Here is an 18460-nt window from a genome sequence, read left to right as displayed (position 1 = left end):
AATAAACATCTCATCCATATATCGCATTATACAGTACACACAGCACTATAGCACACTAAATGGCACCATATCGTACTATACAGACAGAAGTGAGCACAAAATAAAACACTTTGACTGGGTTTTCTCGGAGCTGAGTTTCTCCCTATCTTGCACCGTGGTATTTTCTGCTGTTCATTTAGTTTGAGGTAATAGGTGCAGGCTTAATTAAAATGATCGCCTATCATGATTTTACACTGAAAGAGCATTTCAGGTCTTCCATTTAAGGTTGAGACTTTCTGCCTTACTGCAGTTGCTAAGTCACATCCTTAATATCTTACTTGCATTAAAGGAATATTCTAGATTTAAAGTCAAACTCACTTAGTAAAAAAGTAATTTGTTTCATACTAAGTATAGTAATCTGTTAACATATTTTCTGACATATCGCTCAAGACTTAACACTTTACAATAAGGGTACATGAATAATCATGTACTAATGCCTACATTAATACTTAATTCATCACATACTAATGATTATTAAAGGAGTTAACGGTAACACTTTATTTTAAGGTCTCTTAGCTAGTTGCTTATTAGCATGCATATTACTATAATATTAGCCATTTATTAGTAGCAATTAAGCACATATTAATGCCTTATTCTACATCCCTAATCCTTCCCAATACCTAAACTTAACAACTACCTTACTAACTATTAATGAGCAGCAAATTAGGAATTTATTGAGGGAAAAGTCGTAGTTAATAGTGAATAAGTGTTCCCTATTCTAAAGCGCACTCTCAGCGCGTAAGGTTAGTTGCTGAACTCAGCTCATGATTTATGTTGTGTTCCATCAAACACACATGTACTAACACTGAGTATTCAGCCTGGTTACGAGATGCTGTGTGGATTTTCAAGAAGTCAGAGACTGGAGGAATAGGATCACGGCTGGGTCTGGATGGACAGTGAACGCTTTCCAGTTTGAGCATTTCTTTAGGAATTGTTCTACAAATGTTCTTTGTGGGTTTTAATGTTTTTATTAATCTGTGTATAAGTCACAATAGAGTGAGTTTAAAGGGAAAGAGAAAAACATGAAAGAGACAAGCTCAATCATTAGTGTATTTAGTATTTTCTACACTTGATGAGAAGGATCAACTAATCCATTGCCACCCAATAATGTTCATGACAAATCTGAAGATGTCAAATGCTCAAATTATGATAGTATTCAATTATTTAAATTAATTTCAAAGTCAGAGTATTTCTTATTCCTTCTTAAAGAGGCTGTTTGATTTAGTTTACCAATAAATGTTAATTAATGCATTAACTATCAAACATTAAGGCTGAGTCCAGTTGTAGTTAAGGATAGTTCATAATTAGTTAACTCCTTTAATAATCATTAGTATGTGATAAATTAAGTATTAATTTAGGCATTAGTACATGATTATTCATGTACCCTTTTTGTAAAGTGTTACTAATACCACTAATATACATCTTTATTTGGAGTACTGCACAATGCACATTTCTTAATATTAAGCCTAAAATGGATTCTATATGTCACTACTAACGGTATGATCTTTGAATAATTTCAGTCTTTCAAGATATTTAAAGCGTTAATGTGTTTAATATATTTAAAGTATACTTGCAATAGTTTTGCTTTAGCACAATCATATAATTCAGTAATCCTTTAGTTGGACTTCAGCACTACTTCTGCACAATTAAAGTGCATTAAGTACAAAATTAGTTGTTCCAATTTAGCAGACTTTACCAGTTCGGTATAGTAAAAGTACAATTGCAGGGTATTTTTATTAATTACACATATGTAAATGTATTTGTAGTATACTTAGCATGAAATAAATGTATTTCAAATACATTGTAGTATATTTATTTTTCACTATAGGGTCAATAGACAGCTAAACTTCTGGTATAATTTTGATTACCACAAAAACATATTTTCCCCCATACATAAATAAATAAATAAATAAATAAAGAGTTACAATGAAGCACTACAATGGAAATTAAAGTGGCCAATCTGTACAAACACACACACACACACACACACACACACACACATATACATATATATATATATATATATATATATATATATATATATATATATAATGTGCATAAGTATGCATATTAGCATGATTTTAGTGTGGCATTGTGATAAGGAAAAAACAAGATGGAAACATGCTTTTGGACGCATTGTGAGTGGACATAACATGTTTGCTACAAAATGTTCTTATAGTTATATAGAATAAAAATACAGCAAAACAGTAATATTGTGAAATACTATTACAATTTAAAATAACTGGTTTATATTTTAATATACTTTAAAAAGTAATTTATTCCAGCAAAGCATAATTTTTTTGCAGCCATTACTCCAGTCTTCAGTGTCACATGATCCTTCAGAAATCATTCTAATATGCTGATTTAGTGGAAAAAAAAAACAAAAAAAACTATTATTATTAATGTTGAAAACAAATGTGCTGCTTAATTTTTTTTGTGGAGACCATGATACATTTTAAAAGAACTATAGTGATTAGAAAGTTCAAAAGAACAGCATTTATTTGGAATAATATATACAGTCCCCTCCAAAAGTATTGGAACAGTAAAGACAAAATTGCTCTGTTGGCTGTGGATCCATTATCCCGTGGATTATATCCATTACTTCTGCATTCTGAATCTTGCATTCGATGATGATACACACAAACCAGGAAGAAAACGAGGGAGCTGACTTTGAGAGAAAAGCAAGCAATTTGGATGCTAAAAGAAAAGAGGAAATCAATTAGAGCTCTAGCAAAAACAAAGGGCATGGAGAAATCAAGAGTTTGGAAACCACCAGAGACACCAGCAACCAACAACTACCTGATCGGCTGAGAAAACAACAGTAGTTGATGACAGACAAATCATAAAAGCTGTGAAATTGAACCCTAAAAGACGTGTCTGTAAAATCACCAACAACTTCCAGAAAGCTGGGGTGATGCTCTGATAATCTACTGTCCTCAGGAGACTTCGACACAGAATTACAGATGCTACACAGCAAGATGCAAACCTCTGACCAGCACCAAAAATAGAAAGGCAAGATTAGAGTTTGCAAAAAAGCACAAAGGTGAGCCAGAAGAGTTTTGTAACTGTGTTTATGGACCGATGAGACAAAGATGAACCTTTATCTAAGTGATGGGAAAGCAAAAATTTGGAGAAAAAAAAGGGAAGTGCAAATGATCCCAAGCATACAGCCTCATCTGTAAAGCATGATGGAGGTGGTGTCATGGCATGGGCATGCATGGCTGTCTCTGGAACAGGCCCTCTCAACTTTACTGATGACTTAATGTATGATGACAGTAGCAGAATGAATTTGGAAGGGTACAAAACCATCTTTCCTACCAATATTCAAGAAAATGCCACCGGATTCATTGGGAAGTGCTTCATATTGCATCAGGACAATGACCCAAAACACCCTGCCAGTTCAGTCAAGGAATTTATAAGGGCAAAGAGATGGAAAGTCTTAGATTGCCCAAGTCAATCTCCAGATTTAAATCAGATTGAACATGAATTTCACAGCTGGAGAGGAGAGTAAAGGCAGAAACTCCCCAAAACAAGCAACAATTGGAATTGTCTGCATTAAAGGCTGGGAAAAGTATTTCAAAGGATGAGACCAAGAGTCTGGTGATGTCCATGGGTCACAGACTCACTGCTGTGATTGTGTGCAAGGGATCTGCAACTAAATAATAGCTTTTCATCTTTTATATCTGCCTTATGTTCAACTGTCCCAATACTTATGCTCACATCAATGACTAGGATGAACTCTAAAAGTGCTGCTCTTTTTATTTGGTAAAACATGTATGTGTTGAAACGGCTAATAATAAAATGTGACATTCTGTAGTTTTGTCTCATATTCATGTTTTAATCATATTTGCAAATGTCTTGACTCCACAGCCAACAGAGCAATTTTGTTTTTACTGTTCCAATACCCTTGGAGGACACTGTATATTTTTTTATTTTTAACTACAAACATTTTGGTGTTTTCTAGCATTTTTCATTCCCCCATTTGCGTTTAGTTGCATAAGCACTGAAAAATATTTTTTTGTCCCACCTCACATTATTATTATCACCAGTTTCTCACTAAAGTTTTCTGGCATTTTGGGAGTCAGCCAATGCAAGTTAAGGCAGTGCAACAGTTTTATTTTATATTTTGTAGCTTCAATTTTGTTTTGTGTTTATATAGTTTTTCATGCATAATTATACCACAAATGCTGTTGCAGAAGCTTAACTTGCATCTAACTATAGCAGTACTGAAAATAAAGTGTTATTTTAGTGACGTATGATATAACAGTGGCATTTTATAATTCATCATACGTCAAATTTCTAAGGGGGTCCATGTCAGCTGTATACCTTTGCCTGGTGTTAAGTCCACCCCTGCTGCCACATCGGTCAGAGAGAAGTGGCTGGTTTGAAATGCTTGTCACAAGCATCTTTCATCAGCCTCTTTATCTTGACAGTCTATTACAACAACTGGGTCAGAGCTGCCCAGTTTAGCACAGCCTCTGTCAAGACCCCTGGCAGACGACAGCCGAAGGCACGTGGGTGAGCCAGACTTCAACACATCAGAACAGAAGCTCAGACGGAGCGGTGTTCAGAAAATGGCGGTCACGACCCAAGCAGCAGGAGCACAACATGACAAAGATTTGGCTAATATCAGAGCGCTGTGTTGGGAGACGAGCCTTTGGCAGGCTCCTCTGCCCTGTTAGAATCCAACCAGGCTCTCGCCTGCCAAAAGATAGTTTGCAGTCAGAGTGAAAAACAAAGGATTAGTTTTAAAGGACGGCAAAAATGCAGAGCCCATCTCACGCTTCAACCTGCCAAAGCCTACTCAGCAGAACTCATTCATAGAGAGAGCAGAAGAGCAGATGAATAAGAAACGGAATCAGTGAGTAATGGAGTAGATGAATAAGAGAAGAAGAGGATACGAGGAATAAGAAAAGGCTCCGAACAGAGAAACTAAAAAAAAATTCACAAATGTAAAAATTCAAAGCAGTCATAGCTTGTGGTTACAGATTAAGGATTAATATGCGGGTTCGATCTTAAAAAATGGGCTGCCAGCTTTTTTCATGCCTTCTTCTTCTTTTTTTTTAATCAACACTAACACAACATTAATAAATAAATAAAATAAAAAAATAACAAAAAGCTGACCCAAGAAGTGGTTTATAACTGTGCAAGCTTTGGGGGTGTTGATGTAAGCGATCTACTCTGTGTCATTTTGATCATTTTGAATCCAATCCGGACATAGTCTTTGACAAAAACGCATGGTTTCTTAGCTGATGACTGGAAACTTTTTTTCAAAGGGGTTATGAACTGCTTTTTTTATTATTTTGTACTGTTCTCTGAGGCCCACTTATTATGTTATCAAGATTTTTACATAAAAATGCATCATTTAGAAGTAATAGGCTATTTTCTGTCCTGTTTTTAACCCCCTCATCAGAATGCTCTGTTTGAATAGTCGTGGCAGATTATAGACTTGGAAGTAACCGCCCACTGCTATGATTGGCTAACAGTTGTGTATTTTTGACAGTCTACACCCAGATGGACGCTGCTGTGATTTAGGTTAAAAACACATAAATACTCATATCAAACGATCTGTTTAACAGACAAAGCAATAGTGATCGTTACACTTGTGTGGTGCTGCATTACTGTCGGATTCAATATAGTCAGCACAGCATCGTCTTTTAGTTTCAATACTTCTGAAAATCCTGCATCGAATTGTGCCTTGTTTGTAAATGAATTTGTGGTCAAATGAAGTGAACAAAGGACCAATTTCTTACTGATGCAGTCTGGAACTAAATAAAGTTCATTCACTCTTTCCTAATGTTGGGATCAGAATTAAGGCAATTCAAGAGTATTTTTTTCCACAGCTTAACACTGCACAGCCTCTTGTTTTCTTCAGAGCCATCTTTTGGTTTCTATCATTTGGTTTCTGCATAGACCTGTGTTTGGCTCTCGTTGTTTTCATTACATGCGTGAATCAGTGTGCGGGCTAAACAGGCAGCGATGTAGAAGCAGGTGTTGATCTTCTTCAGTGGAGGAGGTGTTTATCCACATTATTACATCATAAAGCGGCACATTCCACAAGCTGATGTTTTGGCAGATTGGCTTCAATATAAGCTATTGTTAGAATAACTAAAGTTTTGACTTCTGAAACTCACAGGATGTTTTTATAGCTTATATGTCAAAAGATCAAGAATGTTCGGAATCTGGGTGAATTAATTTAGAACAAGCAAGCATTTATTTAAAGTGTATATTATGTATTCACTTAGTGAATCATTTGCTTTTATTCTAATTGTTACTCAGTTAGCAGAATTCACGTTACCAGCCTATCCAAGTATTGTAAATCACTACTCAATTAAAGGCTAAATAGCTATCACTGATAACCACTTACTCTGTCATGGCCAGACACTTAAAATTGATTCTGACCAAAAAGAAGCATTATGGTGGATAAATGTTTCTCTTGCTCTTGGGTCTTTTAAGGATATTATCAATAATAATTATTACGCTTGTAGATAGCAGTGGGTAAGCAGCCAAATTAAGGATTTTTTTTCTCTCATTTAGCATATAGGTAGTATATCATGGTCATTACAAACCACTTTAATGGCTGAAGTGAAGCCAATTTAAACCCCAAGAAATGTCAAGTCAGCCATGAAAAGGTAAGAAAGCAACATATTTCTAAACACACACACAGTTTAGCTCAATAGCATTTGTTGGATGTTGATTAGCACAAAAAAATTTTTTTTGTCTTTTTTAAAATGAAAAAGGCACAGTGAGGTAATTAAAATGGGTCAAATCATAAATGTTTGTGTGAAAAACAATCACTTACTGTACTAAACATTTCTCCATTGCATGACAATGAAATGTCATAAATCCTAGATCAACTATAAAAATCACAAGAACAACTTTACAACATGTAAGTTTTAACATTATTTCATGAAAGCTGAATAAATAAGCTTTCCATTGATGTGTGGTTTGTTAGGACTGGACAATATTTGGCCGAGATACAACTATTTGAAAATCTGGAATTTGAGGGCGCAAAAAAATCTAAATACTGACAAAATCGTCTTTAAAGTTGTCCAAATAAAGTTCTTAGCAATGCATATTACTGATCAAAAATTAAGTTTTGATACATTTACAACAGGAAATTTACTAAATATCTTCATGGAACATGATCTTTACTTAATATCCTATTGATTTTTGGCATAAAAGAAAAATCTATAATTTTGACCCATACAATGTATTTTTGGCTATTGCTATAAATATACCCCAGCGACTTAAGACTGGTTTTGTGGTCCAGGGTCACATATGAAATAATAACATAATACTATGTGGTAATAATTGATGTTTTTATATTTATACATTACAAAACCGTCCAGATTAACTTCCATTTTAAGTGCCTCACCATGATTTTTGCACTTTTACAATAAAACGAAGACAAGGTTTTTGTGATAATCAACAATAGTGACACCATTGCTGTCAGTAGGGGTTAAAGTTGTGATGAAGCTGAAGTTTTCTTCCATATTGTGATGTACATCCAATTAACAAACAAAAATGTATGGGGATTCTATCCATTGATTGTTGATTGTATTTTGAGATGTGGCCAATGCAATCAAAAATAAATGCAAGCTTGTAGTCAACTGAAGAAAAGGAACAGCTTTAAGGCTTTAAATGATCGGAGAACATGGCATACATCACCAGAGAGAAGTCTGTCATTTCAGGGTACATTTATACAACAGCGACATACTGAAAAACAGAAACCTTTTTTCCCTACAGATGAAAAATTATCCCTATTCCCACGGATTAAGCCAAACATTTAACAAGCATATCCTTTAACAAAGATTCATGCTAATTTGCTCATGTGTTAGGGGAGTTAAAGGAAATCGCTGTTAAACTGGCCCTTTGGGTTCCCTCATAGTGCCAGTATTTGGTTAGTACAGGCCAGAACATTCCCACAGAGGCCACACTGTCACTTCCAAACGTCAAGGGTGAAAATCTCCCGGAGAAGTCTTGTACCCAGGAGGCAATGCTGCCTATCACTGTCTCACACCTGTGCACTGTTATAACTTATCTCTCTACGCCTCTACAGCCTTCTTTTCTGGGACTCCTTAAATTTTTTACTTATCAAGTCACTGCTCATCAAGTCTGCCTCGCGCTGACACAGCGAGCGGTCACCACAGATCCAGACAGTAGACAGAGCATCAGGTAGAGGGGAATTACACAGCCGCTATGGTGTGAGGATGTCAAGGGCACGGGCTGTAATTTGAAGGCTGGTCTGGGACCGTTACAGCAGCACGTCTCAGGTTCTGATGTTAAATGTGTTTCTATTTAATACTGAGTATTTAATGAATGGGTGTTAATGGACGTCTAATGTCATTTACTCACTCATGTCATTCCATTTAGTAGAATATCTGTTACAACAAAATAAACAAAGCACCATCTAATTTGGTCAATCCGGACATCATAGCGTCTGACTAGTTAACATGTTATAGCATTATGTTATGGCATTAACACTGTTTAAAATATAATTCAGAGGTCTGGTCGGAAATCGTGAGATTCACTGTGATTATATTCTATCTAGCCCTAGCTTTTAACAGAACGAAATTATTATTTAGTTAACAGTACAAAATCTTTTTAAACTATTTCTCCTCCTCTGTAATAATACCTGACATTATTTGACACACAATATTCAAATACATTTTAACTAGCCTCTATACGCTCATATCTAAAATGAATAAGTAAATATGCTTTTTTATTTGAATTTAATTTTGTAAACAGCATGTTGTCTTAATATGAGGTTGAATATTTTTCCAGATAGTTTAAATGGGTTTAAACTAAAAATATATAGAGTGCTGTCTGCAGGGATGACATGTCTTTTTGGGTCAAAACCAAGAAAGGAGCTAGTTCCATCGTGTTGAAGGCAATGGGTTTTGGATAAATGCCTGAAATAAGGTCTATAGAGTTAACAAAAGCTCAAGATATTTTTACATTTTATACAACAAAATAAAATACATCAATAATTGTCTTGAAAAGGTTGGTTGCTAACAATTAGGACAAATGGGACTACAGCGGTTGTAAAAATAATCACATTAAACAGGTAAACTCATCTATTTACAAGTCTGCATTCACAGTCTTGTTGTGTTTATAATCACAATCTTGCACCTTTCAGGGAAAATATTTTTAAATAAAGACACTTAAGAAAGCATCTAGTTCATTTATACAGCCTACAGTTAACTTTTTACTTCTGGTGACTGTATTTAGGCTTCAAAATCATCAAAAGTTGTGTCAATTATAATGAAGAACAAAACATGTAAGAATCATAAACTTCAAAACGTCACTTGGTCGCATATTTTCTGCAATAACCTAAAAGCAAATGGAAAATATTGGGTTTTGAGTGACGATAACTTATATTAGCCTAAAAATATCACTGCAGTGCTTTATACCTGCCTTTATATATTAAAAAGGGGTTTCTTTACAAAGAAATAATTATATTTAGTGGTCAGAAAGTTGGACTCATGTAATTAATTCCAAGTTCTCTGTCTTCTGCTGCTCCATTCATCAGCAGCCATATACTGATGACAAAAACACATGAATCAGAAATTCATTATATGACGTTTCACCAGAGTCCAATTTAAGAGGGTTTTAAAACCATGAAATAGACTTATGTTTTTCCCCGTCTGCTGCTTTTCACGTCACAGCTCATGCATTAGCCTGGAGCAAGAGATCTAATGTGCCGCTAGTGAATGACTGGAGACTGTTCTCATGGTGCCATCAGCCAGTCAGATCTGTCAGGACGTCATTTTCCTGCAGCTCAAGTGCGTTCTGTCACATGGCATGTAGGTCATATACTCCCAGGCCGGCTTGTGCCAGCCGAGCAACTCTCTTTGAGATGAATGGGAATGCTAACGGATACTCTCTCTCCAGGTATTTTAGACCTCCTTGATCACTATCTCGTTGAGGTTTAGGTAAGAAGGGTGGATGCAAACAGACATACTTGAAAGCGTAGGAAGATCTCAGACAGTAGGTGAACTCTGAAGGATTCGTGTGTAGTGGATCAGTTCCCGTGCTGAGATACAGGTAAGGTTTGCTCACTTTGCACTGAGCGCTGAGGTCATGGAGTGTGAATATCGGCCAAATTAACAGCTAGTAAAAGAGCACGCTCTCTTCAACAAACCGTATCATCTTGCCCAATAACTGGCTCCTGGAATTTTGATTAAATTCATATCGATTTTTGCGTTCCGCTGATCTCTGTCACAAATAACTCCTGACTCTATTGCAACATATACTGAAATTGGGAGAGTCAATTTAGAAAGAAAATTCAGTTAGAACTGAGAATAAGATTGAAGGATTAATGTTTGGTAATGTGTTGCTTGAGAGCAGCTCTCACTTGAATAACAAACATTGTGGGAAAAAAATCGCTGAAGCTACCATATAAACAGTCTCAAAACATTGAAAAGCCAAAATGTTATCTTGTACTATAATTAAAATGATACTTGTGTTGACCCATAACAAGTAAAGTGGCATCAAACCATGTCTACAAGCATTGTTGAAACTAATGCTGCCTTCGTGTGCTAGTAGAATTATCGTAAATATGAGTTTCCAAATCAGAAATTGGACGTGAACGGCCTCTCAAGTCGTATTTACTACTGGGAAATTCTGAAATAATGTTGATACCAGAGTTTCCGAGTTGGGCAGGTCATAATATTTAAACATGGTGGAGAGGACAACCATTGCTGCTGTCAATGATGTTCTCACAACAACTATATCCCTTTGTCTTGTCACTAAAGTAGTGAATTTATAGGCTAGACATGAACGATCATTCGAACCATATTGTGTGTTTTATAAGCAGTGTAATAAGCATGTATTTGACTGAAATTACAGAATTGTCAGCAAACTGCATGTATAGCGCGGTGAATGTTTATATGATTGTCAACCAATGGGATGCTACATTTGATTCTTTCCGACATTAAAGCACTTGAAAAGGACAAGCTCCTAATCCCGACTTCATAAGTGGGAAATAGGACATTTCCGATAGCACGTGAAGGCAGCATTAATCCACATATAAAAATAAATGAAATTAAATGAAAAATATTAAAACAAACCTATTTTATTTGAACTAGTTTCCAAGGCAACATTTCCCATTTTAATTTAGTTTACATTAATTTACTAAAATAACTCAATCAAAATGTAAAAACTATATATGCAAATTTAAAAACAACTAAATATGAACTAAATCTAGCTAGTATCACAAGATATTGATAAAATATAACAAGTTATTCTATTGAACCACTGGTGCGGTAGCAATTTTGTTTTAGCTAGTAACAGGAAAACAAGTTATATGAAATATAACTAATCACAGAGAGCATAAGCCTTTTATTTTATTCTATTTTATGAAATATTTTGAATTATTCATTAAACAAATGACCTTTTTTCAATTTTTTATTTACATAAAGTGTTGATTTACGGTCTGAGGAAGAGTTTTATGGGGTGGAGTGGGGTTAAAATAAACAATAAATATAATGAAATTTGTGATTTGTACAATTAACAATCTACTGAAGATCTTTGATTAATATCGAAGTGGATTTTTTTTTAAACAAAAGGCAGGTGAAGGTTTGGGACATGTTTTCCCTCTCTAGAATTAGAGAACAACATTACCCAACATAATGATAAGCAACATTACTTTTATCTAAAAGCCTCCACAGTACAGCAATCGCAGGGTCAGTCCCTCTGGACCAGCATGAAGTTAAGCGCTTTGTTCAAGGTCACAACAGTGGAAAGATTGTGATCTTAGTAATTACAGTAGTTAGGTAGCGCATGGGATTCACCTCTGCCTGGGATTGATTTATATTAACAGCTCTGATATTTATCCAACAAAGTTATCAGGCAATCCATGGAGGTTATTTCATCGGATGGGGAAGTTTAGGAAATGCGGTGAATAAGACAAAACAACAGGGCCTGAAACACTTTGAATATTAAGCTCAAAAGTAGCGTAGTAGTATATTTATGGATCTTTCACATCAAACAATTGTGAATCAATTCAACAAAATGGGAGAACAGCAGGAACGTGCATCTTTAAACCCCTGGGATGAGACTTCGTTGGATCTACCACTAGCTAACAATATGTTACTTAAGAAACGTTCACCTTGCAATTATGGTGTTAAAATAAAACCTATTTCATAATAATAAATGACCACTTGTATAAATTGCTGAACGTTGAATGTTTAACCAGCAATCAGCAAAACAGGAAGCACAAGGCTTGCGCTTATTGGCCTTCAAAAGAAGCTGATTCTGTTAAGTGAAGTTTCTTCAACTGTTCAGCAACAAAATCTCCTTGAATTGCATACTTTTTCTTATGAAAGTACCTAGAGTCCTTTGCAATTTCTGGATCAATTTTGTGCTGTTTCAGAAAAGACCTGGATTTTATGATCTATAAATTTATGGAGCAAGTAATAGTCTTGAGTTCTGCCCAAGGGTGACCTTTAAAATCTCACATATTTTGTGTTAAGCAAACTAAATGTGGGACCTTTCACACACACAGTGAGGATTGGGGTAAAATATCTAGATGGCTTTGGCTTAATAATCTTTGCTGGTGTGCGGAGACGGTTTCTAATCAAACACACTTGAATACTGCCCATTTAGCAACTGCCAGTTTAACAATTCTCTCATGGGATTGTGATAAATTTTATAGTGTTGTGATAAACTGTGATAAAATAAAGTGATGTTTTTATGAGCTCTGCAACAGTCAATGGAAGCTCTTTTTATTATGTAGGTCTTTATAGCATACTTCCACAGCCTGACATCGCTACAGCTGTACAGATATAGACTCCACGTAATAAAGAGCTTTGTGTTTTGGGTTTTTCTGTGCACTGGGTCTTTCATTTTACGGCATCCCCTCTGGTAATTCCTTTACATTTCTACTGCAAATTAGAGACAAGAAAGAACATTTATTGTTTTAATTGGATTCATGCAAGCAGATCTGGGATGCAAGGACAGATGAGACAAAGAACAAATTTGTCTGTAATATAAATGTCCTTGGACTTTTGAAGTCTGTTAATCACATATATACACACACACTACCAGTCAAAAGTTTGGAATAATTAGGATTTAATTCAGCTTGGCTATCACAGAAATAAATTACATTTTAAAAACATAACAAAACAGGAAACATTTTAAGTTGTAATATCTCATAATATCACAGTTTTACTGTATTTTGACTTTTTTTTTTATTGTATTTTCATTTTCACATCATAATTATTCTAAACTTTTGACCAGTAGTGTATATAGAAACCATCTGTTTGTCAAATCAATCACATGGTGCAACTATTATGCAGAAAAATACAACAGGAAATTATAATATATAGAAGATCCTTGTAGACCCTCGGGCTTGTGTCTCTTAAATAAGTCTCCTAAAATATATTAAGTCACTTAAAACATAATTTGACCTTTTATGACAAGCTAAGGTTATTTCAGGTCGTAGAAAGTCATGTGGTGTGAACAAAAAAATTGACGTAGTAACAATTTCTGGAGTTAAAGCTTCAAAGTTGATGCGCTAGAAGAACTGCAGGGTCTACAATGAGCTTTCCTGTAGCTCAAATAGTAGAGCATGGCGCTAGCAACGCCAAGGTCATGGGTTCGATTCCCAGGGAAAGCAAGAGCTGATAAAAAATGAAAAAACTGTAACTTGAATGCAATGTAAGTCGCTTTGGATAAAAGTGTCTGCTAAATGTAAATGTAAACTGCAACCACAAAGCAAACTGTGAGGAACAAAACAATGAGAGAAAAACCTCACACTGCAACACTGCCCTGTGCGCATCTCTGCATGGAGCTCAAACAATTGATGAACACAACACAAGGCAAAGCTAGCCTGCTGAAGAACACATATTTCTCCTCAAAGAGCAAGATTAGCAGATCAAGTGAAGCAGGATCCAAGCGGCTCGGAGCTCCAGAGCATCCCATAAGCATTACAGCAGCAGCCAGTTCACAAGCCCTATTATCACCCTGCATTTATTTGTGCCTGAGTGATGTTGCACATAAAGCAGAGCACCGCGAGCTTTTAAACTGATTGGCAGATTACAGAAGGACATAGATGGAGGTTTACAGCCTACACAGTGATATCTATCAATGTCTGATTTCCCTGTGACGCTTGTCCAATGTCAGCGTCATGACTCGAGCATGTAATAATCATTCCACTGACAGTGGACAACATCTTTTGGTGGAATGGCTTCAGCCTCAAACAATGGCTTTGGTAGAATAATGATTCAGTCTGGTCTTATTGTTTATATACCCAAATGACAGTGTTGCAGTCACGGTCCTCTCTGACAAAATACAATAGTTTTGTGTTAGGTATAGAGCAGAATTTAAGTTATTAATCGTTAAGAATCTTATCTTGGTGTGCATTTCTCAGTCTAACGCACATCATCCCGAAAACACAGCATGTCACGTCTGTGACGGAGCAGGCGAGAGCCAATGAGCTTTTGATGCCATTGCCGTAAAACCTGTCATAAAAATTCTTGAGGTGGCCGTTTTAGAACATGTAACAAGTATGGTTGGGTATTGAGAACAATTCCATTGTAGAACCGGTTCCATATAAGTGAGAACAGTGGATTCCATAAGACACATGCATTTCAATTTCGCTTATCAATTCCTGTATGTGTCTTAATATGATTTTGATTCAATCAAGCACATAAAGATGCAAAAGAGAAAACAGTGAGCACACCCAAAGTTGCCTCTCATTTAGTTGAGTTTTTTAAAAGTTCTCTTTCACTTCCGCTTGTGCTTGAATGGACAAATACATACAAATTGGATCCATGCATTCTGTCTTAAAGGGGACAACAGCTTAATATTCCTTCTGCTGTCTTTTCCATTCATGTTAATCAGAGAACAAAAGAAAAAGAAAATCACTCACTGATCTTGACTGAGTAACTCTAATAAGGATTAATCTATAGGCCTATTTCATTTATAAAATGAAAACTATGCAGTGCTATTTTACATTTGATTTCAATTTCTGTACCTGAACTTTATTTATTTGTGATATTGCTAATTTGTTTTTATTTTGGCATTCAGTGGCAACAGTGTTTTGCAAAAAAGACACAGAATAAATGTTCATTAAAAATGTTTGACTTCATCCTTTATACCTCATTGGAATTGAAACTAGGAATCGTTAAGAATCAGAATCACAAAAATTGTAATCATAACCAACCCTAGTACCGAGTGCAGGATTTGATGTTTACGGTTGATGCCGAGGATGGAGATGAAGACAGATGAATAAATGAATGAGATGAATAAAGGCTTCTCGCAGTTGAATGGATTCTGAAGATCTGGATTACAGTTTAAAACACAATCATTTTGTGATTTTATGTTATATTTGTGGTTCTGTTGTCAGTCACAACATGACTCCCATGGCAAACAAAATAAATATTTGTTAAGTGAACAATTTTTCATTTTAAGATTGTAAAGTGTAGTCTTGTTTAACATTATGTAATCCTTCGAAACGAGTTGGCAGCAGAAATCACACAGAACAGAATGAAATGTTATCATTTCACATTAAGTACGAGTAAACTGTTTCAATTTGTACACATTGGTACATATGTACAAGTGCTCATATGTAAATAATTTAGATGCTGTCAGTATGTCAATATTGCATATTTCAGAATCTATGCAAATGTAAGTAAGAGCATGTGTGGTAGAACCACACATTTTAAAATTAAAAAGGTATACATATACTCATGAGCTCAAGTTGAATGATTAGATGTGGAGAATTTCACTGGATTTTCACTAAATATTTGTACAGTTAGAGATTTTAATGGATGGCTATTAAATAAGATAAATGTATGCGTTTCCCCATCTGGCTGTAAGATTTACAGTATTTTCTCCCGTTTTAATTTCTTAAAGTACCTTGTGATGTAAGCACTTTTCAGCCAGTGCTGCATGCCAAATACACCAGCACATGAAGCTTCCCTCCGCAGCCAAGACAGGTGCAAAATATCCAACACACTCAAATGAACTCCATAATATATCATTAGATATGCCAACAATTCAGCATCAAACATGACAACAAACAAACGAGAGAAATACAATTATATGCAAACAACACAGCTGCTTCATGCAAATGTCATTTCAACCATCTAATGTATTCCAGGCCATATCATTAACTCCAGCATTTTAGCAGAACATCTCATTTGACACTGATGTCTGTGAAACTGTCTCGGCATATGACATACCTGACTGAGTATAATGCAATGTGGCATCTATTTCTGCTTGAGAGAACACACCTGTCAGAGAAACATTTTCTCCTATAGAGCAGGTGCATCATAACAGTCCAAACACAAACCTAACACACAAGCTGAGGAGATCTGTTGTGACCTGAGGGAAAGATCAGCTAGTCCACATCAAACTGAATCTCAGAGTGAAGTCAAAATCTCCACAAAAAACTGAATTTACATTGATCTCAAAGAGAATGAAAAAATAACATAAAACTCTGAATCATATTATAGGCCATTTTAGGTAGCACATAAATTGAGGGCATGGTAGTTAATTAGTTAGGTCAGGTCTTACATAAATTGTTTGACAAGCACCTGATTTGGCGATTACACCACATCTTTGAAAATGTGTCTTGTGTCATATATCTAATTACTTATTAATTTTTATAATTAATATTTATTTTGTTAAGTAGATTTCTGGCCAGTCTAGTAGATCCAAATTACACAGGGGAAACATTTTCATTGTCTAGGACAAGCAAACATATATAATAATCTCAAAACGTAAATACATGTTGGGATTTAGCTATGCCTTCAACAGAATATGGATAACAGGAATATGAATACAGTTCACTGAATCATTAGCCTTGTGCTCAAGGTCATACCACTAGAAGACCTGTTTATTCTAAAGAAAGATGACAAATACATTTTACTAACCAGTTGTCTTGCTGTAGATGCTTATCACTGTAGATGCTTTACTTTTTAAGATTGTCACCTACTGATAAATCTAACAAAATATCAAATAAAGTGATCTTAAAACAAGAGGAGAATCTTGTCCTTGAAGAATTCACATTTATCCACTGATATAACCTATTACAGATCAGTACATTTTTCACATTTCAACTATTTTGTTGACAACTATAACGTTTCAAAACTAAAACGCTATAAATAAAACACTAAAAAAGTGATATATTATTTTGTATGCATCTAAAAAGTGATAATGTTTTGTCGATGCAACTGTCCAATAGTAATCTTAATGGAAAGTGCTCGAGCAGTGAACTGATGCTATGGTTACCTCCTGGGGCAAACGCGTCCAAATTAGCGCATTCGGGAAAACTTTTTTGTTATTTAAACGTTATTTGAAAAATGCATATGTAATAAAAACATACATACGGCCCCACAAAGTGCTTTGACCTCCATAAGGGTGGGAATATTTTGGGGAGGGGGTGTATTTCAAGCATTAATTGGGTGGATTCAACCTTAATTATCCTTCGCCTCCAAACCCCCCTAAACTCGTTTCCAGTCAACAGATGCACGAAAGTCGTATGTTTGAGCATAAAACGCGTCACAGATGTAAGTTGCAAGCGTTAAAAAGTCAACAAATCAACATACGTTTAAAAACAGGAGCAGGTTTGCTGCTTAAATGAAACGCGTTACCTGAGTTTTGAGGGGCTCTCCGTGCTCAATGATGCTTATAAAAGGAATTTCCAAAAAAGCGGACATAAATTCCATTTGCACTATTTCCTCCTGCGTCTGAGGGAAGGCGAGCACAGCCGAGACCCCCTGGACCACTATATCCTGACACACACACCTGAAGAGCGACTCGGGGTCTCCGTTCGGGGCTTCCCGAGCCACCACGTCCAGGCTCAAGTTGTACGGAAGAAAGTTGTTGCCGCTTTCGGCGAGACCGCTGAGGGCGAGGTGGAGAGCCGCCCGCACCCGGACCGACTGGCGGGGAGGCAGGAGGGCACCCAGGCGCACGGTGTGTCCTATCCGCGCTAGGATGTGGCAGGGCTGTGGGTGAGAATGAGCGGGCTGGACGAGCAGGGTATGTAGAAGGAATATTTGCGATCCCAAATAAAAGTATGCCAAGAATGTGTAGAAGATGAAATTCATCCTGCTTCACTCTCAACGGTGGTGATGAGGCATTGTCAGAAGATAGCATTGCTCGCCTTGTTGTCTGGTCTTTTCTTTAACGTCCTTTATTGTTTTTGTAATTTTATTTTAGTGCAGGATGGTGTATGAGGAGTGATCTATGGAGTTACTGTGTGAATGCGATACTCTGCTCAGGAGAGGAGGGGGTTTGGCGAAAGGCGGAGATGTCATTGCGTTCACACCCAAAGAAGCGCTGGAGATGCGTAATGGTATCATTAGGAAAACTGCGCGAGAGAGAACGACTCCAGCGCGTTAATACAGGAACCCTCTTAATAAAACCTCTGGTGTTTTTACTGCTCGATCGTCATGTTGTTCGG

At 36.1% G+C, this 18460-nt stretch overlaps 1 protein-coding gene across 1 annotated transcript in view; it reads right to left on the bottom strand.

The window, feature by feature from the left end:
- LOC306856635 (glutamate receptor ionotropic, NMDA 3A-like) overlaps window positions 1–18104 on the bottom strand; it is a gene marked incomplete at both ends in the record, with an annotated part of 54090 nt that extends 35986 nt beyond the window's left edge. The window contains one exon of the mRNA XM_079395993.1: window positions 17646–18104. Within this exon, the coding sequence (XP_079252119.1) occupies window positions 17646–18104 (459 nt within the window). The remainder of the gene's footprint in view (window positions 1–17645) is intronic.
- Between the last annotated feature and the right edge of the window lie 356 nt (window positions 18105–18460).

The sequence above is a fragment of the Barbus barbus genome, assembly GCF_936440315.1.
Source record: "Barbus barbus genome assembly, chromosome: 37".
NCBI classification, from domain to species: domain Eukaryota; kingdom Metazoa; phylum Chordata; class Actinopteri; order Cypriniformes; family Cyprinidae; genus Barbus; species Barbus barbus.
Note: the sequence above shows the minus strand (reverse complement) of the source record. Positions and strands in the feature narration are given on the sequence as shown.